General features: G+C 41.5%; 1 protein-coding gene across 1 annotated transcript in view; it reads right to left on the reverse strand.

The window, feature by feature from the left end:
• The window catches only part of vps16 (vacuolar protein sorting 16 homolog), a 238,271-nt gene that overhangs the window by 175,143 nt on the left and 38,728 nt on the right, over nt 1–24,400 (reverse strand). Inside the window, exons 3-5 of the mRNA XM_034179871.1 lie at nt 15,408–15,499; nt 15,159–15,287; nt 14,936–15,080 (exon numbers count right to left, since the gene is read on the reverse strand). Of these exons, the coding sequence (XP_034035762.1) occupies nt 14,936–15,080; nt 15,159–15,287; nt 15,408–15,499 (366 nt within the window). The remainder of the gene's footprint in view (nt 1–14,935; nt 15,081–15,158; nt 15,288–15,407; nt 15,500–24,400) is intronic.

A 24,400-nucleotide genomic window follows, 5' to 3' on the forward strand; every position in this document is an offset into this window, starting at 1 on the left:
GCTACTCTGCACTGTGTTGGTATATGGCATTAGAGAACATAAAGAAGGAATCATATCCTTAAACCTAGTTACAGCGCTTTCTGAAAGACTTCTAGTGTAATGAAACTTATTCCCCACTGCTGGGTAGTCCATCAGAGTAAATGTAAATGTTATTAAGAAATGATCAGACAGAAGGGAGTTTTCAGGGAATACTGTTAAGTCTTCTATTTCCATACCATAAGTCAGAACAAGATCTAAGATATGATTAAAGTGGTGGGTGGACTCATTTACTTTTTGAGCAAAGCCAATAGAGTCTAATAATAGATTAAATGCAGTGTTGAGGCTGTCATTCTCAGCATCTGTGTGGATGTTAAAATCTCCCACTATAATTATCTTATCTGAGCTAAGCACTAAGTCAGACAAAAGGTCTGAAAATTCACAGAGAAACTCACAGTAACGACCAGGTGGACGATAGATAATAACAAATAAAACTGGTTTTTGGGACTTCCAATTTGGATGGACAAGACTTAAGAGTCAAGCTTTCAAATGAATTAAAGCTCTGTCTGGGTTTTTGATTAATTAATAAGCTGGAATGGAAGATTGCTGCTACATATGAGCTAATGCATAATGCAGACTGTGATGCAGGATTCCATGGACAGTTACACCTCAAAAAATTTTATTATGTCCACCAAGGATGTCATAAAATCATCTGTTTATTTATGTGTCTGTCTGTTTGTCAGCAAGATTACATCAAAACTACTGCATGGGTTTTGAAGAAATTTTCACTACAGATACATATTAGGCCACGGAAGTCTCCATAAAGTTTGTTTTGTTAGGGGATCTGGATCAAGTTTCACTTTATATAGGCTTTGAAGGATTACGTCAAAACTACTTCAAGGGTTCTCACCAAATTTGTACCACAGATACATACTGGGGCATGGAAGACTCCACTGAATTTTGCAGGTGATGTTGTGGTTGGCCCCTGGTCTGCTGGTTTCTGTCTCTTTGTGTTTTCTTTCAGGTGAAGCTGAGCTGGACTGCTGGATGCATCCGCTGTGTGCTACGTCAGGGCTCTGCTCCTGGCTCACAGCTGACGTTCACTGCATCTCATCACAGTCCCAATTTTAACCCCGAACCTGTCATGGGTTCGGGGCCAGAAACTTTTGCTATGACTGCTACACTGCTACACTACTGCTGACATCTGCTGCAGTCCGCCTGACGAACCTCCGTGTTCCTCCAGGTTGGAACCGGGTTGCCACGAGTTCCCAGCTGTGCCATGCCATCTCACCCAGCCGGTAACCTGACCTTATGTTTAGTTGTAGTCTTCTTTGTTTGACATCCCGTTTTGGAGCCAATGTCACTTATCTGTTTTCCTGCCGTGAGCCTCCAAGCTCATTAACTTTTCCTGCTGTGTTTTCCTGGACTGAAGCCTCTGCGCTCGTCGTAATTCTTACGCTGTGGGCTCCCATGTCCACGAAAGTATCTGTTTTTTCCTCTCGCGATTTCCCAGGCTCAGTGCGTTACATGTCACATTTTTTTTCCTCTCTCGCGATTTCCCAGGCTCAGTGCGTTACATGTCGTGTTTTTTTTCCTCTCTCGCGATTTCCCAGGCTCAGTGCGTTACATGTCGCGTTTTTTTTCCTCTCTCGCGATTTCCCAGGCTCAGCGCGTTACATGTCGCGTTTTTTCTCTCGAGATTTCCCAGGCTCAGCGCGTTACATGTCGCGTTTTTCCTCTTGAGATTTCCCAGGCTCAGTGCGTTACGTCGCGTTTTTTTCTCTCTCGAGATTTCCCAGGCTCAGTGCGTTACATGTTGCGATTTTTCGCTCTCGAGATTTTCCAGGCTCAGTGTGTTACAGTCCTGTCAGTCCCTGGTTCCGGTCCTGTTTCCCTGTCTAGTCAAAGTCCTCCTGGTGTTGTTCTTCCACTGCACAGTCCCTTGTTTTTTCAATAAACTCTGGGTTATATGTCCTGTGTCTGCCTTACTGCTCCTGCATTTGGGTGTAACACGCAACCCGCTCCACGACCGTAAAAACTGACCTGGATCCGGATTGGCGGACGTCAGAAATCTGTTTGCTCGTTGTCATTATATTATCTATATTATAATATCCAAGTGGCCTCTGTGTGCGTGCGTGCATGGGTATGGCTTAGCTCATGGAGAAACTAGGGAGCACTGACATCTGCCATTTGGTATACTTATGTAATTTGAGTCAAGAATGAACGCTGCAAAAACAAAAAGTTGATAGGAGTAATATGTTTGGAGAAATTAGAGATATTAGCTAACCAGTGAACAATGAACATTGTGCTGCAATGCAGCATGGGAGTTTGAGGTTTGATATGTTATTGTGGTTTATGTTAGTTTAACAGTGTTGTTAGTGCTATTGATTTATTATGTCTTTGTAGTTCAACTGGTTTATTCAGTTAAGTGTCATGTTACCGTTACCATGAGTGAGAAGTGTACTACGTTTGATGTCTTCCACCACCGCCTCTGTGGGTGTGAAAAAATAAAAGCACCTGCTTGCAGAAGAATGCAGAAACTTATCACAGGCAAACTAGGGGCATCTGACATTTGCTGCTTGGTATGCTTATGTATTTTTGGTCAGGGATGAACGGTGTCAACACAAAGTTTTGAGGGCTAATATTTTTTGGAAAAACTACGGATATTAGCTAACAACACGTGACCAATGTGATAATTACATTCTGGACTCACACACCATTTCAGCAGGGGGTGGCAAATCATCTATATATTAAAAGCGTGCGTGTGTGATTTTATTTAGTAAGTTCAATGTAAGTAAATAATATAATTGTAAACACATGGATGACAAGAAAGTGAAAACACTTCCATTGTGGTCCATTTAAAACACAAATGACAAAATAGAAGTAATAATAAAATAATAATAATACTGATGATAATAATAATAATGATATGAACAAAGGCAGCATGGTGGATTAGTGGTTAGCACTGTTGCCTCACAGCGAGAAGGTCGTGGGTTCAATTCCCGTGGCCTTTCTGTGTGGAGTTTGTATGTTCTCCCCGTGTTTGCGTGGGTTTCCTCTGGGTGCTCTGGTTTCCTCCCACATCCAAAGACATGCGGGTTAGGTGGATTGGAATCTTTAAAATTGTCCATAGGTGTGTGTGTGGGTGTGTCTGTGTTTGTTTGTGGCCCTGTGACAGACTGGCGTCCTGTCCTGGGTGTACCCTGCCTCACGCTCTATGACTGCTGGGATAGGCTCCAGCCCCCCGCGACCCTTAATTGGACTAAGCGGTAGAAGATGGATGGATATGAACAAAGGGACGGCGCCAAAGGCAAAGGGATGGTGCCAAAGGCGCTGGTACAAACTCATTCATGGTACAGAGAGGCCCAAACAGGAAATGCCAAATTTTTTGTCAAATGTTGATCAATTCCTGGAACAACAACAGAGGAAATCTTGCAGGAATTCAGGAGAATGTTGACACAGTATCAGACTATTTCAATTTAAGAAACTATTTATGCAGTGTAAATACCAGGAATCTGTCACTCTGGTTCTGTACACACTGCCACAGTAGACAATACCTCATACATTCTCTATAGGGTATTACTGAGATGAAGATGAGACATCAGTCCCAACAATTCAGACGAGCTGAAGACCACTATCAAAGCATCCTGGACTTCCAGAACACCCCAGCTGCTCCACACACTGATCACCATGCCACACCGCACGATGCAGGAATTCATTCAAAAAGAGCCCCAATTGAGTATGGAATGCATAAATGAACACGGTTTTCACAAGTTCAAGATTTCTGTATTATAAATCTTTTTATTGATCTTATAAAATATTGAGTTTTGAGATATGTATTTTCTGTTTTTTGAACTGGAGGATGTAAAATTAAAATGCTTAAAGGATTTTAGTTTATATGTAATGCTATAACATATATAACCTTTTAAAAAAAAACTCTTCCTGAAATAATTGACAAAAATTTAACTTTTTCCACAATTTTTCAAATTTTTAGATGCACCTACATTACCTACACAGCCTTGGGAAATGATGAATAAATTTTTCGGTAACACTTTATATTAACTGCACGCTATAAAGCATTAGTAAAGCATTTATAAAGTGTAAGTAAATGCTTAAATAACTACTTGTAAAACATTTACAAAGCATTGTAAGAATAGATGGCTTAATAATTATTAACAAAATATGTAACGTTTATAAAACATTTATAAATGATTTTTTTATTCTCTATAAACCATTCAAGAAACGCTGATCATTAATAATTCATTTACAAATGTAAAATCAGACACTATTCATTAGTGTTCAAAATATTTTACAAATCATATTTTTGTTGTCTTTACATGTTTTCCTCACAAATTATTAAGCACTCTTTTATTAGCTACTCATTAATAAGAACAAATAGATGGCTTAATAATTAATAACAAAATATGTGATGTCTTTATAAAACATTTATAAATGATTTTTAATTCTCTATAAACCATTTAAGAATCCCACAATAACGACTTCTCTCTGCACCTATTATTTTTTCATCACATTTCTCTTCTATTCTTTTAGCTGCTACCTGCTCTGTGCTCTCTAATTCTTTGCTCTTTTCCATTTAGCTCTCTCAAATACTGTACCTCCAATTATTAAGGAGCTCCTGATACTGAGCTTTTTCCCAGTGCCATCTTTTTTATTTTTATTATTATTATTTTATTTATTATTATTTATTCATCCTTATTTTTATTTTATTCGATTTCTTAATTTTAATTCTTAGCACCCAATCATTTATTTACTTTATGCTTTATTCATTAAATTTCTTAATTTTAAGCACCCAATTGTTTCTAGGAATATAAAACTATTTTTCAAACCAAATAACGATGCTATATTGCCGACAGATGGCAGCAGCTCACACAAATGTTCAACAAATTAAAATGGTGAGGAAGACGTTCTACGACACTTCCTGTTTTTGTTCTCACTGACGATGAACATCCGAAGAGAAAGATTAAAATGAAGAACTGGTTAGAACCGTTTTCGCGCCGTATGGACTAATGTTGCTTAATCACTGGCGTTCTCACGCACACTTCCAGCAGACACTTCACCGAAAACGATGGTTAAACGGCTACGCGCGTAAGTGTTAGCGAAAGCTAGGCTAAAGCTGCATTTGCTAACCGTTATCGTACCAAACCTAACTGCTTAACGTATTTACGGTTGAAAATCATCAAGCGGACACTTTGTTTCTGTCCGAGAGGTTATCCACTTGATCGATGTGAATTTATATCATAGGATGTAAAACTCAGTTTTTTAATACCAGAAAGCTAATTAGTCGTTATCGCTTACCAGCTAATGGCGACCAGTTCTGAACCCACGTTTAGCTATGGGTTAGCAACTAATGGCAGCGCAGTTACTCGCAAATCAACACCACCTCCTAACCAAACATCACTAACATTTTGCGACGAATGAGCCTGCACTCATCTAATACCACCGTACCCATTCCTCAAAACAAAATATGCATTGATAAGTATTTATGAATGGATGTATACGAGGTCTATTACACAATAAACCAACCCTTTTTTTTTTTAACTATATGGATTTGAATGACGTGCGATTACACCAATCATGCTTGAACCCTCGTGCGCATGCGTGAGTTTTTTCACGCGTCGGTGATGTCATTTCCCTGTGGGCAGGCCTTGAGTGAGATGTGGTCTCGCCCTCACGGCTGAATTCCTTTGTTTCACACGCTGCTCGAGACGGCGCACGTTGCTTTCTCAACATTTTTTCTGGACCTGTGAGGAATATCCGAGTGGACACTATTTGAGAAATTAAGCTGGTTTTCGGTGAAAAGTTTAACGGCTGATGAGAGATTTGGGGGTGTTTCTGTCACTGTAAGGACTTCCCATGGAGCGGAACGTCGCGCAGCGCTTCCAGGCGCCGTCGTCGGCCTGTTTCGACCTGAAAACATCCTAATTTAAGGCTTAATTCACCCAGGACGTCGTGAGAGAACAGAGAAGATTCAGAAGAGGCCGGCATGAGGACTTTATGCGGACATTCCACTGTTTAAGGACATTTGTTAATGAAAGACGTGCGCACAAATTCACCGAGTCGTTTCCGTGACGACTCGGCGAATCTGTGTGCGCCGCAACAGGAAAAACACCTCCGTGTTGAAAACCATTTGTAAAATTCAGGCGGCTTTTGATGGCTTTCAACAAGTGAGTAACTGAGAAATTGTTTAACAGCTTGGGCATGTTCCAACTTGTCCGTTAAGGTTTCCAACGGAGGTGTTTTTCCTGTCGCGACCCCCCGCGGTCGGGTCCGGCCCGACATGCGACTCTGCCCGCACGTTCTTTCATTACAAAATGTCCATTAACAATGGAATGTCCGAATAAACTCCTCATGCCGACTTCTTCTGAAAGTTCTCTGTTCTCTGACGACTTCCTGGGTCAACAGAGCCTGAAATGTGGAAGTTTTCAACTTGAAACGGCGAGACACTGCCGCCTCGAAGCGCAGATCGCCGTCAGGCGCCGTGGGCTGTCCTTATGGCGACACTACCAGACCGAAATCTCTCAGCCGTTAAAATTTTTACCGAAAACCAGCTGAATTTATCGAATGGTGTCCACTCAGTTGTGCCTTACAGTTTTTGAAAAAAAATTTATCAAACAAAACAGCAGTCTCTGAGCCATTCCTAAACAATGAAAAAACGACGAGAGGGTGGGCGACTCCTCACTTAAAGACTGCCCACAGGCGAATGATGTAACCGACAGGCGTGAAAAAACTCTTGCATGCCCATGAGGGTTCAAGCATGTCTGATGTAATCACATGTGATTCAAATCCATATGGTTTTGAAAAAAATAATAAGGTTGGATACTTTTCTAATAGACCTCGTATAAACATGAATTGGTCAACTGGTGGTGACTCTACGTATCACATATAAATAGCATCTACAAATGAGTTATAAGGAAAATTTAAGCATCACTTTAGTTAAGCTCACACCAAATACTTGACTAACAGCTGGTAAAGGCTTTATAATAGTATTTTTAAGTTTACTAATGCATTGATAACCATTTATAAATGGACATATAAAAGTGAGTTGGTGAACTGTTTGAGATTGCGATTAAAATCTATGTCAAGCATATACAAATAAGTTATAAAACAAATTTAATCACCACAAGGATATTACAAATGCTTAACTATTGCTCAGTTAAAGCTTATTTGTACACTGAAAGAAGAATTCGACATTGATAAATTCTTTAAACTTGGATTTGCCTGATGTGAATTCTCTTGAACCCACGAGTGACTTTCACTCCTGTCTCCAGGCTGAAATGCAGGACTTTAGTGATAGGGGATTCTATCACCCCAAAGTCAGGTTACCGCCGGCTGATGTTAAATGTATTCCTGGGGCCAGAGCTCCCGACATTACACCCCATCTTAGGGTGCTGACGCTGCAGAAGGGAAGACAGACTAAGGAACATGACATGAGATATAGTCGCATAGTTATTCATGTCGGCACCATTGATGTCAGGATGAAGCACTCAGAGGTCACAAAAATGGACATAGAGAGGAATTGTGACCTTGCCAGAAAGATGTGTCAGCATCAATTAATACTCTCTGGTCCCCTCCCCTCCCGGGGTACCGATGACGTGTTTAGCAGGCTGACATCGTTAAATAGGTGGTTGGCGCAATTTTGCAGACAGCAAGGCTTTAGCTTTATTGATAACTGGCTTCGTTCTGGGGCCTCTGTGGCTTGCTGATGCCGGATGGCATCCACCCTGCAGGGGAAGGCGTCGCCATCTTGTCTGCGAACATAGATACAGCTCAACAGGGAGGGTAACATGAGGAAATTACAGCAGGCTACGGTGCAGGTGATTAGAGACCCTGCAAGGCTTATGACAAATGTGGCTGTAGAATCATTAGCTTAGCAGGGAAATTAGTGCAGAAAATCCACTATGGTGACAGTTTATCTGCCAGGGAGGAAAATTTAACAAGTTGAGACTGTGGCCTGTTTCTGTAGATGTGTCCATAAAAATCATAGAGGGATATGCTTTGCAAACTTAATACCCATTACTACATTGGATGATGTTGAAATTGAGGATGGCCCAATGGTTGTTCCAGCAATATTAAAGATTTCGTGTCTGCTACCTACAACTCGTGGAATGTCTCAAACCTAAACCTACTTCTAGGCATTTTATATACTACTTTGGAACGACCCCTAAACCCAAACAGTCCAACTGTCAACCCCACTGAGGTCCTTAGTCTGGGTCTCATGAACATAAGATCACTAGCCTCAAAATCATTGTTGATTAATGATCTAATTATTGATAATCGCTTTGAAACCTGGCTTAAACCTACAGCTGTCCTCCCCTTAAATAAGGCCTGCCCACCAGCATATACATTTAGTCATGTCACTTGTGATGCAAAGCAAGGCGGGAGTGTTGCGCTCATTTATAAATCTAGGTTTAGCTTATTACCTGTTGGGGGTCAAAAATATAACTCATTTGAGCATCTGATTCTCTGCTCTGCTCAGGATATTACGCATTGCCAAGGTCAGAAAAATAAAAATCAGCCGTATTACTTTGTCACTGTATATAGGCCTCCTGGCCCATACTCTGAATTCTTAGATGAATTTGTCAACTAGTGCAGATAACATCCGGATCATTGGTGACTTTAATGTTCATATAAATAAGCTTCTGATCCCCTCTGCAAATCATTTATGGAAATTGTAGATGCATTAAGATTTCAGCAATGCATTCAGGACTCGACGCACATTAGTGGAAATACCCTGGATTTGGTTCTCGCACGGGGTATTGTAGTCACATATATTGACATCGTGCCTCTTACATCAGTGGTTTCTGATCGCTCACTTATTAAGTTTACAGTTTTGCTGCCATGTTTAGTGGAACAACAACCTTATTTATCACTACGGCGAAGCATCAACTCCTCAACTAAGACTGAACTCGAAGCTAGACTGCCTGATGTCTTAGCTTCACTTTTGGCAAATACCCAGTCAGTAGACAGACTTGTGGATAGTTTAAACTCGGTGCTCAAAACTACACTCAACATGATTGCACCACCTGTGTTAAAACCGTGCTCCCCCAAAACACAGTCACCTTGGTTCAATGATTATCTGCGTGACCTCAAGCATAAAGCAAGAGGTCTAGAACGGAAATGGCGTAGTTCAAAATTAGAAGTATTCCACCTTGTGTGGCGTGATGCTATCTTAGACTATAAGCATGCATTATTGGCTACAAAGTGGACCTATTACTCTGACGTGATCAACAAAAACAAGCATAACTCAAAGTTCTTGTTCGACACGGTGGCAACACTTATTTAAGGACAACCACCTGTAGTTCGCTCTCCTTTTACAGCACAAGATTTCCTGGATTACTTTGATAAGAAAATAGAAGACATCAGGTTAAATATATCCCAGCATGCCTTAATCCAGCCACTACACCCTGATATTGAGGTGGGCGCCACTACTGAGGTATTACCTAGATTTACCGAATTTGATAGTATCTCTCTAGGCATGCTGACAAAACTCGTAACGTCAACAAAAAGCACAACCTGTTTATTTGATCCTATACCAACAAAACTGTTTAAGGACCTGTGGCCCACTCTTGGGCCGACTGTGCTGGAAATTATTAATCTAGTCTTTAACTTCTGGATCTGTTCCTAAATGTTTCAAATCTGCAGTGATTAAACCATTACTTAAGAAACCTAATCTTGACCCTAGTGTATTGACAAACTATCGGCCGATATCAAATCTATCATTTTGCTCTAAAATTCTAGGAAAAGTGGTGTCACGGCAGCTCGTAGACTATCTTACTGAGAATAATCTCTTTGAGCCACTGCAGTCTGCTTTTAGAAAATATCATTCCACAGAGACGGCTCTCACTAAAGTGATGAATGATCTTCTGCTTACAATGGATTCAAACACCACTATGATTCTTCTGCTGTTAAATCTCATAGTGGAGCAGATAAGTATGACTTTTTGTTCACATGGTGATACAAGCATCAGATCTGGCATGAATGTTCTACATAAATCAGTCTGAGAAAAAAGTGCAGGCCACTTGAAAATCCAATATGGCGGCCATATTCTAAAAAGGTATAGTTGGGGCTATCTATGACCGAATGTTATGGAGTTATGGAGTAAAAACAGTGAGAATGGTGACAAATAACAATGCCAGTTTCTACAGGGGTCAAAAGTTAAAGTTGCTACAATTTTTGTAAAATGTTATGCAAATTATTGGTTGAGTTAATAGGATTTGAAATAGGAATAGTTTGCACCATGTGTCATGCTCAATTGTCACATTACAGGGTAACATATGTCACATGCCATCAAATCCAATGTATGGTGACATTGACATTTACTTTGCAAACCAAGCATTCAGCACAGTCAAAACTATTCCATTTATCAATCCTATCAGTTCAACCAATAATTTGCACCGCTTTTACCAAAATTGAAGCAACTTTTACTTTTGACGCCTGTACAAACTGAAATTGACCTTTGTCACCATTCTTCTGTTTCATATATTTTATTATGTATACATATCGGATAAACAAGCATAAACATCAAGAAAATATTAGTATACACCTTTTAAATTTTGTATAGCAAGAACAGTAACAAACATAAATCTAGAAGTATGAGTATGCCTTTCCCAAAACAGTCCAGTAGAGGTAAAACAGTTTTTCAAAATAAACATTTCTGCAGTGTCATACAATTAAAGAGCAAAAGCCCAGGAAGTTGCAAAAAAAAGGGGAAAGAAGAAAAAAATGTTTTTATCCCATAACATTCAGTCATACATAGTCCAAACTGTACCTTTTTGGAATCTTTGTGATCAGACACATACTGTGGTGTAGCTTTCAATATGATTGGAGCATTTTAAAATTTGGCCCCTGTGTAATTTTTCAGTTAACCCCTACCTGTCCACCTATTGAAAATTCAAGTGGCCAGTCATTTTTTTCAAAAGAGTAATGTCTAAGGGGTATTTGCACTAAATGTGTTGCTTCTATTACCATGTGAAGGATTGTTTCAGTTATCTGCTGCACTATCAGTGCTGCATTTGATACCATGGATCATCATATTCCACTTGTTAGGCTGGAAAATCATTTTGGGATTACTGGGAGTGCCCTTGCATGGTTGGCGTCATACTTGACCAGTCGTTCTCACTGTGTTTTGTACAGTAACACTACCTCTAACCTTAGTGACATGAAATTTGGGGTTCCTCAGGGGTCTGTCTTAGGCCCCCTGCTTTCCTCCCCTTATATAGCACCCCTTGGGCACATACTGCGGCATTTTGGGATTACCTTTCACTGCTATGCAGTTGATACTCATTACTCAGTTATACATGCTGATAACCTCATTGCCCCATCCCCGTAGAGACGGTGCCTGCTCCCAGACTACCAATAACCAGCAAAAATCTATTTAAGCATAAAAATTCAAAAAGAAAAAATAATATAGCACCTTCAACTGCACCACAGACTAAAACAGTTAAATGTGGTCTATTAAACATTAGGTCTCTCTCTTCTAAGTCCCTGTTGGTAAATGATATAATAATTGATCAACATATTGATTTATTCTGCCTAACAGAAACCTGGTTACAGCAGGATGAATATGTTAGTTTAAATGAGTCAACACCCCCGAGTCACACTAACTGTCAGAATGCTCGTAGCACGGGCCGGGGCGGTGGATTAGCAGCAATCTTCCATTCCAGCTTATTAATTAATCAAAAACCCAGACAGAGCTTTAATTCATTTGAAAGCTTGTCTCTTAGTCTTGTCCATCCAAATTGGAAGTCCCAAAAACCAGTTTTATTTGTTATTATCTATCGTCCACCTGGTCGTTACTGTGAGTTTCTCTGTGAATTTTCAGACCTTTTGTCTGACTTAGTGCTTAGCTCAGATAAGATAATTATAGTGGGCGATTTTAACATCCACACAGATGCTGAGAATGACAGCCTCAACACTGCATTTAATCTATTATTAGACTCTATTGGCTTTGCTCAAAAAGTAAATGAGTCCACCCACCACTTTAATCATATCTTAGATCTTGTTCTGACTTATGGTATGGTATGGCCTCGGACAGTGGACTCATCTCTGTGCTTGTTCTGTTAGACCTCAGTGCTGCTTTTGATACTGTTGACCATAAAATTTTATTACAGAGATTAGAGCATGCCATAGGTATTAAAGGCACTGCGCTGTGGTGGTTTGAATCATATTTGTCTAATAGATTACAATTTGTTCATGTAAATGGGGAATCTTCTTCACAGACTAAAGTTAATTATGGAGTTCCACAAGGTTCTGTGCTAGGACCAATTTTATTCACTTTATATATGCTTCCCTTAGGCAGTATTATTAGACGGTATTGCTTAAATTTTCATTGTTACGCAGATGATACCCAGCTTTATCTATCCATGAAGCCAGAGGACACACACCAATTAGCTAAACTGCAGGATTGTCTTACAGACATAAAGACATGGATGACCTCTAATTTCCTGCTTTTAAACTCAGATAAAACTGAAGTTATTGTACTTGGCCCCACAAATCTTAGAAACATGGTGTCCAACCAGATCCTTACTCTGGATGGCATTACCCTGACCTCTAGTAATACTGTGAGAAATCTTGGAGTCATTTTTGATCAGGATATGTCATTCAAAGCGCATATTAAACAAATATGTAGGACTGCTTTTTTGCATTTACGCAATATCTCTAAAATCAGAAAGGTCTTGTCTCAGAGTGATGCTGAAAAACTAATTCATGCATTTATTTCCTCTAGGCTGGACTATTGTAATTCAATATTATCAGGTTGTCCTAAAAGTTCCCTAAAAAGCCTTCAGTTAATTCAAAATGCTGCAGCTAGAGTACTGACGGGGACTAGAAGGAGAGAGCATATCTCACCCATATTGGCCTCTCTTCATTGGCTTCCTGTTAATTCTAGAATAGAATTTAAAATTCTTCTTCTTACTTATAAGGTTTTGAATAATCAGGTCCCATCTTATCTTAGGGACCTCGTAGTACCATATCACCCCAATAGAGCGCTTCGCTCTCAGACTGCAGGCTTACTTGTAGTTCCTAGGGTTTGTAAGAGTAGAATGGGAGGCAGAGCCTTCAGCTTTCAGGCTCCTCTCCTGTGGAACCAGCTCCCAATTCAGATCAGGGAGACAGACACCCTCTCTACTTTTAAGATTAGGCTTAAAACTTTCCTTTTTGCTAAAGCTTATAGTTAGGGCTGGATCAGGTGACCCTGAACCATCCCTTAGTTATGCTGCTATAGACGTAGACTGCTGGGGGGTTGCCATGATGCACTGTTTCTTTCTCTTTTTGCTCTGTATGCACCACTCTGCATTTAATCATTAGTGATCGATCTCTGCTCCCCTCCACAGCATGTCTTTCCTGGTTCTCTCCCTCAGCCCCAACCAGTCCCAGCAGAAGACTGCCCCTCCCTGAGCCTGGTTCTGCTGGAGGTTTCTTCCTGTTAAAAGGGAGTTTTTCCTTCCCACTGTAGCCAAGTGCTTGCTCACAGGGGGTCGTTTTGACCGTTGGGGTTTTACATAATTATTGTATGGCCTTGCCTTACAATATAAAGCGCCTTGGGGCAACTGTTTGTTGTGATTTGGCGCTATATAAAAAAATTGATTGATTGAAATTGATTGATTGATAACTGCTGGTAATCTCATCCACATAAAATCCTTAGAAGATTACCTTGCATCAGTGAGAAGTTGGATGTCTAGAAACTCCCTACTTTTAAACTCTGATAAGACTGAAATGATGGTTCTTGGTCCAGTGAGACATCGGCATCAATTTGACCAGTTAACGCTTGAGCCTATGCTCGTGTGTCATACAACACACTGACAAAGTGAGGAACCTTGTAGTAATTTTTGATGCTACGTTGTCCTTTGGCCTCCACATTAGAAATATTACAAGGACTGCTTACTTCCACCTCCGAAATATAGTGAAGATTCGTCCCATCCTGTCTATGGCTGATGCTGAGACCCTGATTCATGTGTTTGTTTCTTCTAGATTGGACTACTGCAATGTTCTGTTTTCTGGTTTACCACAGTCCAGCATTAGGGGTCTCCATTTGGTTCAAAATGCTGCTGCCAGACTTTTGACACGAAGCAGAAGGTTTGACCACATTACACCCATTTTGGCATCAGATTTTAAGGCTCTGCTACTAGTCTATAAAATTGTTCATGGACTGGCACCTCCCTACTTAGCTGACCTAATTAAACCTTACGTACCGGCCCGGGCTTTGCGTCCTCAGGGTGCAGGACTACTTTGTGTCCCTAAGGTGAATAAGAAGTCTGCGGGTCACAGAGCTTTCTCTTATCGTGCCCCTGTTCTGTGGAATGATCTCCCTGCATCAATAAAACAGTCAGATTCTGTGGAGACTTTAAAGTCCAGACTTAAGACGCACTTATTTTCCTTTTCATATGGCTAGCATACTGGCATAGTAAGTTTCTATGTTTTTTACTCTTTTAAATTCATTTTATTAGTAAACGGAGCGTGCCACGGCCTCAACTTTACCTAAATTCTGGGTCTTTTAGTGAAGCTTAGGGCGAGTGGCCGGCAATCACCTTAGTATTTCCTGTTTTTCTTGTTGTTTAATGCTGACAAATTATACTGTATTTGTCTTTCTGATGCCTGATTCTGTTTTTTTCCTCTCTGTTTAAGGTGCAGCTCCATCCAGAGGTGGATGTGGTATTTGTGCTGGAGACCCTCCTGTCCTGTGCACCAACAGCTTTTCCTGCATATTTGTTCTGTGAATTGTTCTGTAATTTATGTCTGTATCATGGCTGAAGCAGAGGGTCACCCCTTTTTCTATTGTCATACTCATTTTTAGGAGAACTCAGACAGCCATATTTCTCACAATTTTACAGCTCCTAAATATTAACAAATTTGAAAAGTGTCCATTTCCCAGCTTCTTATACTGTAATGTGGTTGTAAACGTCCATTTTAAAAATCCACATTCTGAGTGATACAGTCCTACCTGGAACTTCAGGCAGTCGCCTCAGCTTCAAGTCATCAATGTTGGTTGCCAAAGTAAAGCGAAAGGAACCTGTTACTATGGCAACCCCTGTACCATAAGGAGAATGAAATACTTTGGCTTCTAAAACTTGACTCTGGACAACTTCCTGAGGAAACAGATTGAGTAAAGATTAAAATGGATTGTTCAGGAAGTGACCTGAAACAGGTTTTGTTCACAGACTTACCTGTCCCATGCTGAAGTGTCTCTTGAAAGATCCATATAGATCATAGATGAGAACCGAACCATCTTCCTGAATGCACAGCAGCTCATCACACACAGTCCAGCCCAACTGGATGACTGGACCACTCTTCCACTGAGATACACGAGTACACAAACAACACAGACAGGACGACAGATGACAGACAGACATGCCATTAATGTCATCCTGCAGCTCATGAAGAAGACTACAAGGAGGCAAAGGTAACTGCGTTACCTGGAAGCTAGCAACAGCAACCCCAGAGGCTGAGTAAATGTCCAGCTGAGGACGAGCGCTGGGCGAGTGTCTATGAGGCTCTCTGAGGAGAGCTGAGAGGAAAACACAGACAAGACGACTGAACGGTTTGGATAACAAAGTGTACAGGTGGAGGCTAATGGTGGCAACTCACCTCTACATGGAAATTTAGTGTTTATGGACCCCTAAATCCCACAGGTATATTTGTATCTACATTTGGAAAACAGAGGACTGGTATGATACATGTCATAATACACACCAGTGATGCCATATCCCAATGATGGAATGTAGACAGATGCACACCATTTTCAAGAATAAACTGCAAACTGTCCTCTTTGCCTTCCCCATCAGCCTTTACACCACAGACTTCAACTACTGCATTCTGAAGCCTCTGCAACAGTGGGATGTATCAGTAAGGATGATGAGTCTGAGTGAACAGGCTGCGGTGAATAACTTTGTCACGTATTGTGAGAAGAACCACTGTAGGAGCCTAAATGCAATTTTAGTTCATTGGAAGCGGCAAATCCGTAATTCCTCAACTTCACAGTGAAGGAGCAACTTTTTGATGAAGAAAGTCTCCATACTTTACTGCAGACCAATCACAAGAGAATCAGACCTCAATGATTTGGAGGCACTAACGCCCAACCATCTGTTGCTACCCAAAGTCAAACCTGAGTTACCACCAGGGGTAGTTCATAGGGATGACCAATATGCCAATCGCAGATGGAGACAAATACCTCACCAATGTCTTCTGAAGTGCTGGTGTAAAGAACGCCTCACACAGCTACAGGAACATCAACGTTGGTCTACACCTGGAAGAAACTTCTGTGTTGGTGATGTGGTGCTGACTGCAGACGACACTTCACCCAGAAACTCATGACCACTTGGAAGAAGTGTGGAAACTTTTCCTGAAAAAAACGGCCTTGTTCGTCAGGTGAAAGTTAAGACCAAGACCAACGAGCTTTGCTGTCCAATAACAAGGCTATGTCTTCTTCAGGAATCAGAGGAGAAGTCATGAGCTGCTCTGAAGCCAAGTCCTCAGTTTAAATGAGGTGAAGATAACGGGACAAATAATAAAGGACTCTTTCAACTAAGTAACAGTAATATTATTTAGGCTCCTTAAATTTAAGTTGACACTTTTTGAGAAATTGTTTCAAGGACATTGATAACAATTACTGGTCAGTAATGTAGGAGTCTAAATGCAAATTTAGTTCATTAATATTTGGACAATAATTTAAGCTCATGGGGTGTGCAGCCAGTACATTCTGAGTGCCGGTCCCAAGCCCAGATAAATGAGGGTTGCGTCAGGAAGGGCATCCGGTGTAAAACAAGCCAACCGAACTATGCAGACTCAGAATCGAATTCCCATACCGGATCGGTCGCGGCCCGGGTTAACAACGTCCGCCACCGGTGCTATTGCCCAACAGGGTGCCGGTGGAAATTGGGCTACTGCTGGGCGAAGAGGAGGAAAACATTGCCACGAACAGCAGGAGAAGAAGAAAACTAGAAGGATGGAAATGAGAGTGGGGACTTTGAATGTTGGTAGTATGACTGGTAAAGGGAGAGAGCTGGCTGATATGATGGAGAGGAGAAAGGTAGACATATTGTGTGTGCAAGAGACCAAGTGGAAGGGAAGTAAGAGTAGCAGCATCGGCGGTGGGTACAAGTTGTTGTACCATGGTGAGGACAGGAAGAGAAATGGTGTTGGGGTCATTTTAAAGGAAGAGTATGGTAAAAGTGTGTTGGAGGTTAAGCGAGTGTCTGACAGGGTGATGAGTGTGAAGTTGGAAATTGAAGGGGTGATGATGAATATCATCAGTGCATACGCCCCACAGGTTGGTTGTGAGATGAAGGAGAAAGAAGATTTCTGGAGTGTGTTAGATGAGGTGGTGGAGAGTGAACCCAAGCATGAAAGAGTGGTGATAGGAGCAGACTTCAATGGGCATGTTGATGAAGGGAACAGGTGATGAGGAAATAATGGGTAGCTATGGTATCAAGGATAGGAATGGGGAAGGACAGATGGTAGTTGATTTTGCAAAAAGGATGGAAATGGCTGTGGTGAATACCTACTTTAAGAAAAGGGAGGAGCACAGGGTAACATATGAGTGGAGGAAGGTGCACACAGGTGGACTACATTCTTTATAGGAGATGCAAGCTAAAAGAAATCACAGACTGTAAGGTGGTGGCAGGAGAGAGTGTCACTAGACAGCACAGGATGGTTGTTTGTAGGATGACTTTAGAGGTAAAGAAGAAGAAGAGAGTGAGAGCTCAACAAAGGATCAGATGGTGGAAGCTGAAGGAGGAAGACTGTTGTGTAAAATTTAGCGAGCAGGTGAGAGAAGCACTAGTTGGAGAGGAAGCAATTTTGGACAACTGGAAAAGTACTGCAGATGTGGTGAGGGAGACAGCTAGGACAGTACTAGGTATGACATCTGGACAGTGGAAGGAAGACAAGGAGACTTGGTGGTGGAATGAAGAGGTCCAGGAAAGCATAAAGAGAAAGAGGTTGGCGAAAACGTTTTGGGATAGTCGGAGAGATGAAGAAAGTAGACAGGAGTACAAGGAGATGCGGCATAAGGCGAAAAGAGAAGTGGCAAAAGCAAAGGAAAAGGCATATTGCGAGCTTTACAAGAAGTTGAATAGTAAGGAAGGAGAAAAGGACTTGTACCGATTGGCCAGACAAAGGGACAGAGCTGGAAAGGATGTGCAGCAGGTTAGGGTGGTAAAAGATGCACAAGGTAATGTGCTGACAAGTGAGGAGTGTGTGCTGAGAAGGTGGAGGGAATATTTTGCAGAGTTGATGAATAAAGAAAATGAGCGAGAGAAAAGGCTGGATGATGTGGTGAGAGTAAATCAGGAAGTACAAGAGATTAGTAAGGAAGAAGTGAGGGCTGCTATGAAGAGGATGAAGAGTGGAAAGGCAGTCGGTCCAGATGACATTCCAGTGGAGGCATGGAAATGTCTAGGAGAGATGGCAGTAGAGTTTCTAACCAGATTGTTTAATAAAATCTTGGAAAGTGAGAGCATGCCTGAGGAGTGGAGACGAAGTGTGCTGGTTCCCATTTTCAAGAACAAGGGTGATGTGCAGAGCTGCAGTAACTACAGAGGCATAAAGCTGATCAGCCACAGCATGAAGTTATGGGAAAGAGCAGTAGAAGCTAGGCTCAGAAAACAGGTGAAGATCTGTGAGCAGCAATATGGTTTCATGCCAAGAAAGAGCACTACAGATGCAATGTTTGCTCTGAGAATACTGTTGGAAAAGTACAGAGAAGGCCAGAAAGAGTTACATTGTGTTTGTGGACTTAGAAAAAGCTTATGATAGGGTGCCAAGAGAAGAGTTGTGGCATTGTATGAGGAAGTCTGGAGTGGCAGAGAAGTATGTTAGGGTAGTGCAGGACATGTACAAGAATAGTGTGACAGCGGTGAGATGCGCAGTCGGAATGACAGACTCATTCAAGGTGGCGGTGGGATTACACCAAGGATCAGCTCTGAGTCCTTTCTTGTTTGCAGTGGTGATGGACAGGTTGACGGATGAGATCAGACAGGACTCCCCATGGACTATGATGTTTGCAGATGACATTGTGATCTGTAGTGAAAGTAGAGAGCAAGTTGAGTCTAGTCTGGAGAGGTGGAGATATGCTTTGGAGAGAAGGGGAATGAAAGTCAGTAGAAGCAAGACTGAGTCTATGTGTGTGAATGAGAGGGAGCCCAGTGGAATAGTGCAGTTACAAGGAGTAGAAGTGGTGAAAGTAGATGAGTTTAAATATTTGGGGTCAACTGTTCAAAGTAATGGAGAGTGTGGTAGAGAGGTGAAGAAGAGAGTGCAGGCAGGGTGGAGTGGGTGGAGAAAGGTGGCAGGAGTGATTTGTGACAATTAGGATGGGTTAAATGCAGTAGACACATTTCATTGAGCAGGGAACCTGTTCTTCTGTGCATATGACAATAAAATTCCTTTGAATCCTTTTGAAAACTTCACCTTCAGCTTCATAACGTTGCTGGCAAATTTAAAGTCTGCGATGCGCTGGAATCAAGTCATCGACTTGTTTCTTGTGAACCTCATCAGTTGGTGACAGAGACCGACTCTGTTTATCACACAAATCCACGCTCCCAGCTTCACCATCTTTGCATCTGTTGACCGACCACCACACAGTGCTAACATCAGCAAATCCATGACCACAAACGACATGCATTCTTCGATGAATTTCCAGTGGAGCAACACCTTCTGCTGTCAAGAACTCAACCGCTCGTTTAAAACGCAGTGATGACCTTCCTTCACAGGGTTCCATTCTTGCCACAATAACAAAGCAAACTTGGCCACATACTGTGATGCTATGGGATTACTTTTCACTGCTATGCTGATGATATTCAATTGTACATGCCGATAACTGCTGGTAATCTCATACATAAAAACTTTAGAGAACTGCCTTGCTTCAGTGAAAAACTGGACGTCCAGCAATTTCTTACTTTTACATTCAGAGAAAACTGAACTGGTGGTCCTTGGTACAGCAAGACACAAACACCAGTTTGACCAGCTAACACGAGTGGTGACTGTGGCCTTTGGTGAGTTACATACGAGGTCTGTCCATAAAGTAACAGACCTTTTTATTTTTTTCAAAAACCATATGGATTTGAATCACGTGTGATTACATCAGACAAGCTTGAACCTTCGTGCGCATGCGTGAGTTTTTTTCACGCCTGTCGGTTGCGTCATTCGCCTGTGGGCAGGCTTTGAGTGAGCACTGGTCCACCCCTCCTGTCGGATTTCTTTTGTCTGAGAACTTGCTGAGAGACTGCCGCTTTGTTCCATGAAATTTTTTTCAGAAACTGTTAGAAACAGGCAGTTGGAAACCATTCGATATATTCAGTTGGATATCGGTGAAGATTCTGTCGGCGTCACACGGATTATGGACTGTTAAAACCGGAGGATTTCTCGCGTCGGCACGAAGCAGCTCAGGATGCGCAGCAAAAAAACACCTCCCTGTTGGAAGTCTCACAGGACATGTTGGGGCATGTCCAGCTGTTACACAATTTCTCGGATACTCACTCGACTGAAAGCCATCGAAAGCTGTCTGAATCTTCTGAATGGTTTCCAACACGGAGGTGTTTTTTTTTTTTTGCTGCGCGTCCTGAGCTGCTTCATGCCGACGCGAGAAATCCTCCGCACGTCTTTCATTACAAAATCTCCTGTAACAGTGGAATGTGCCGCAAAAGTGCTATGTCCAGCTCTCCTGCCATTTCTGTGGTAGTCACATGATGTCCCGGATCAACACAGTGTTCAGTTTAGAAATGATCTGGTCGTTCCAGCCTGTTGATGGCCGCTCGGCGCCGCGCACCCTCTGCCGCTGTGGGCCGTCTTTAAAAAGGTTTTAACACTCCTTAATCCACGTGACGCCGACAGAATCTTCACCGATATCCAACTGAATATATCGAATCATTTCCAACTGGCTGTCTCTAACAGTTTCTGAAAAAAATTTCATGGAGCAAAGCGGCAGTCTCTCAGCAAGTTCTCAGACAAAAGAAATCCGACGGGAGGAGTGGACCAGTGCTCACTCAAAGCCTGCCCACAGGCAAATGACGCAACCGACAGGCGTGAAAAAAACTCACGCATGCGCACGAAGGTTCAAGTTTGTCTGATATAATCACACGTGACTCAAATCCATATGGTTTTTGAAAAAAATTAAAAGGTATGATACTTTATGGACAGACCTTGTAGAGCAGTGATCCAATGGATAAATGATTCTCCAAAACCAAATGTTTGGAGGACAGGAATAAGAAAGATCCAGCTGGCTTTGTCAAAGACTTTTTCTCCATTTAGTGAGACCATTATTGCCTTAGTGTTGCTACACTGTGATTTGCTGTAATCATATAAGGGGGATCTAACCTTTGGTCCAGATTTCTGTCTAAAGAATATTGGAGCCAGTATCTGCCACAATGCTTCAGGAATTCAGCAAGAAAACCATCCAGATCTGGATCCCTGCCATTAGGCATTTTATTCAAGGTCGCATGTAGTTCTGTGATAGTTACAGGTGTGTCTAATGTATCTGTGTGCTCTTAGAATAGATGAGGTAAGTTTAGATTGCCAAGGAATGATTCTTCATCTACTGGATGAGGTGACCAGCTAACTCGAAACCTGGACTTATCTGTCATACATCACACTGACAAAGTGAGGAACCTTGGGGTAATTTTTGATCCTACGTTGTCCTTTGACCTCCACATTAGAAACATTACGAGGACTGCTTTCTTCCATCTGTGAAATAGTGAAGATTAGTCCCATCCTGTCTATGGCTGATGCTGAGACCCTGATTCATGCATTTGTTTCTTCCAGATTGTACTATTGCAATGGTCTATTTACTGATTTACCGCAGTCCAGCACTAGGGCTCTCCAATTAGTTCAAAATGCTACTGCCAGACTTTTGACAAGAAGTAGAAACTTTGACCACATTACACCAATTTTGGCCTCCCTTCATTTGTTTCCTGTCTGATGTCAGATTTTAAGGTTCTGTTACTAACCTATAAAATTATTCATGGACTAGCACCTCCAACCTAGCTAACCGCATTACACCATATGTAGTCCATGCCCTGAGGGACTAAACCGTGCAGATTTGTCTCCATTCTCCAAGCATGAAATTTGGCCCAGGTGTAGACCAGAACATACCATTTTCATTTTTGAAGGGCGCCAAGCCTGGCACTCACTGGGGGACCCCATATGGCCAAATCCAAGATGGCTGCTGGCTGATCTGGGATTCTATCATAACGTCACTACTGAAACTTATAGAATTATGAATGAAGGCACTTTTTATAGGTTTTTGACCTCAAGTATTCCAAATCTGACATTTGTTTTAACTTTCACAGTCAGGATAACCCCCAAAGAGCATATAGAGAGTAATTTATTTACAGCTTTAGGTGTCAAGTTTGGGCATCTACAACAATCACAGTGAGGCAAATAAGTATTTGATCCACTATCGCTTTTGCAAATATAAGGAAAGGTGATGTAACACAGTGGGAAACATACCACTGTCCCAGCTTTTTTGAAAAATGTTGCAGACATCCATTTCAAAATGAGCAAATATTTTCACAAAAATAAAGTTTAGCAGTTTGAACATTAAATATCTTGTCTTTATGGTGTATTCAATTGAATATAGGTTGAAGAGGATTTGAAAATCACTGTATTCCGTTTTTATTTACATTTTACACAACATCCCAACTTCATTGGAATTGGGGTTGTACATAATTATTATTAAAAATATTATAAATGATAATATTAAAAATGATTATAAATAGTGTTAACAGTAGAGTTTACATGAAAAATCATAATCATAGGTCTTTATGTTTTTTTTTTTCTCTGACTATTTGTATAATATTTTACCTGTTCTCTTTTTGTAACACTTAAAAAAAAATGAGCAAAAGGGTTATATATTAATCCTTAGTAGCACAGTAGGAGCATTTCTTAAAAGTACACACAGAGCAGGTGGAATTGTGTGCGCAAGAGGAGAGCCGCTCCCTTCTCAGGTCCTGCAAAGCTGCCAGGCGCACGGATAATGAGCTTTTAGCAGTCTCGTAAGTGCCACGCAAATGCCTCTAAGCCGTCGCAGTAACTCCTACACAGACTGCGCCACGCTGTTGCTAAATTTTGAACTTCTTGAAATTAGCACCACGCTCAGAGAGGAGCCTCGTTAACTGAAGATAATGCCTCTAAAAGCCACTCAGAGCCACAAAACTCCCACGACAGTTGCAGAAACCCTCTGGTAGCAAAGAAAACATGCTGCGTGGCTCCTTCTTCATCCTTCATTATTCGGTGGGACCCAGGCTTAAAGCGTGCAGAAAAACAAAAGGTGGGGGTCTTATCATGTATGTTAACAACCACTGGTGCAACCCAGGACGACTCTCCGTAAAGGCGGTCTTGTGCTGCAAAGACCTCAAGCTGCTATCTACAGAGGGAGCTGAGTCACATGATCACCATCTGTGTTTACAGACCCCCGAGACGCAACCACTGTATGAGTGCAGACAAAGCACCCTGACGATCGTTTCACCATGCAACTTTGGACTCTACTTTGGCTGCCTTTTTTTTTCTTTTTTTTTTTTGAACAGTTTTTATTGAGATTTTACTCAGACACACCACCAGTACAATTCAACGTTGGCCTTATCAAAAGTACCAAGACACTATAGCGTTGTAACAGTCCAGTTCCATCCTGTGGCAAGTATCTGGCGAATGCATAGACAGAACATCAGATTTAATAGAACTGTACTAAAAAAAAAAAACAAAGCTCTCAGACAAAATACACCAGTCAAAAGGTTTTCAGATTCCTTACAAACTTAATGTCCTTCATTGTATCATACTGTGAAGTGTAGCGGAAAGCTGTGATCAAACAACCAACATCTTAAGCTTGCATTAAGATGAGGCCATGGAGTTCCTTCAAACAAAGATAAGCTCCACACAGCAAGGCCTGGTATATCTCCAGGTGTCAAAGAGAAGACCTCTAAGCCCGGCATGGCTTGGATCTGTCAACAAACCCCCAACACTTTAAGGATTTAAGATTACCCAAAAACAGCATTCCACAAGGAGCTGTGAATTCTTATCAGCACTCCAAACCAGATGTGACTCAACTCCCCCCCTCACAGAAAGACACCTCCTTCAACTAAAGTCCTGAAAAGATGTTTTTCACACTAAACCCAAAAGAAAACAGCTCACTGAAAGATTACCCTTGATGGGACAATCATTGCAAAGATTTCGTGGTTGAAATCGACCCAAAATTACCTATTTTACATCACCGCTAGATAAATACAAATTCCACCATGGAACAAGAGTGACCCCTGTGGGACGATTTGGGGAAGGACAGGTGATGGATGCCTCAAACCGTAACCACATTTGTTAAAGGAAATTTCATTGTATTGTTGTGACAAAAGAAAACACAAAAAGAGAAGGAAACATGTCACTCTTTTCTATTTACGCATGAAAGTATTATATTTAGTGTGTT

Source organism: Thalassophryne amazonica, chromosome 1, assembly GCF_902500255.1.
Source record: "Thalassophryne amazonica chromosome 1, fThaAma1.1, whole genome shotgun sequence".
NCBI lineage: Eukaryota > Metazoa > Chordata > Actinopteri > Batrachoidiformes > Batrachoididae > Thalassophryne > Thalassophryne amazonica.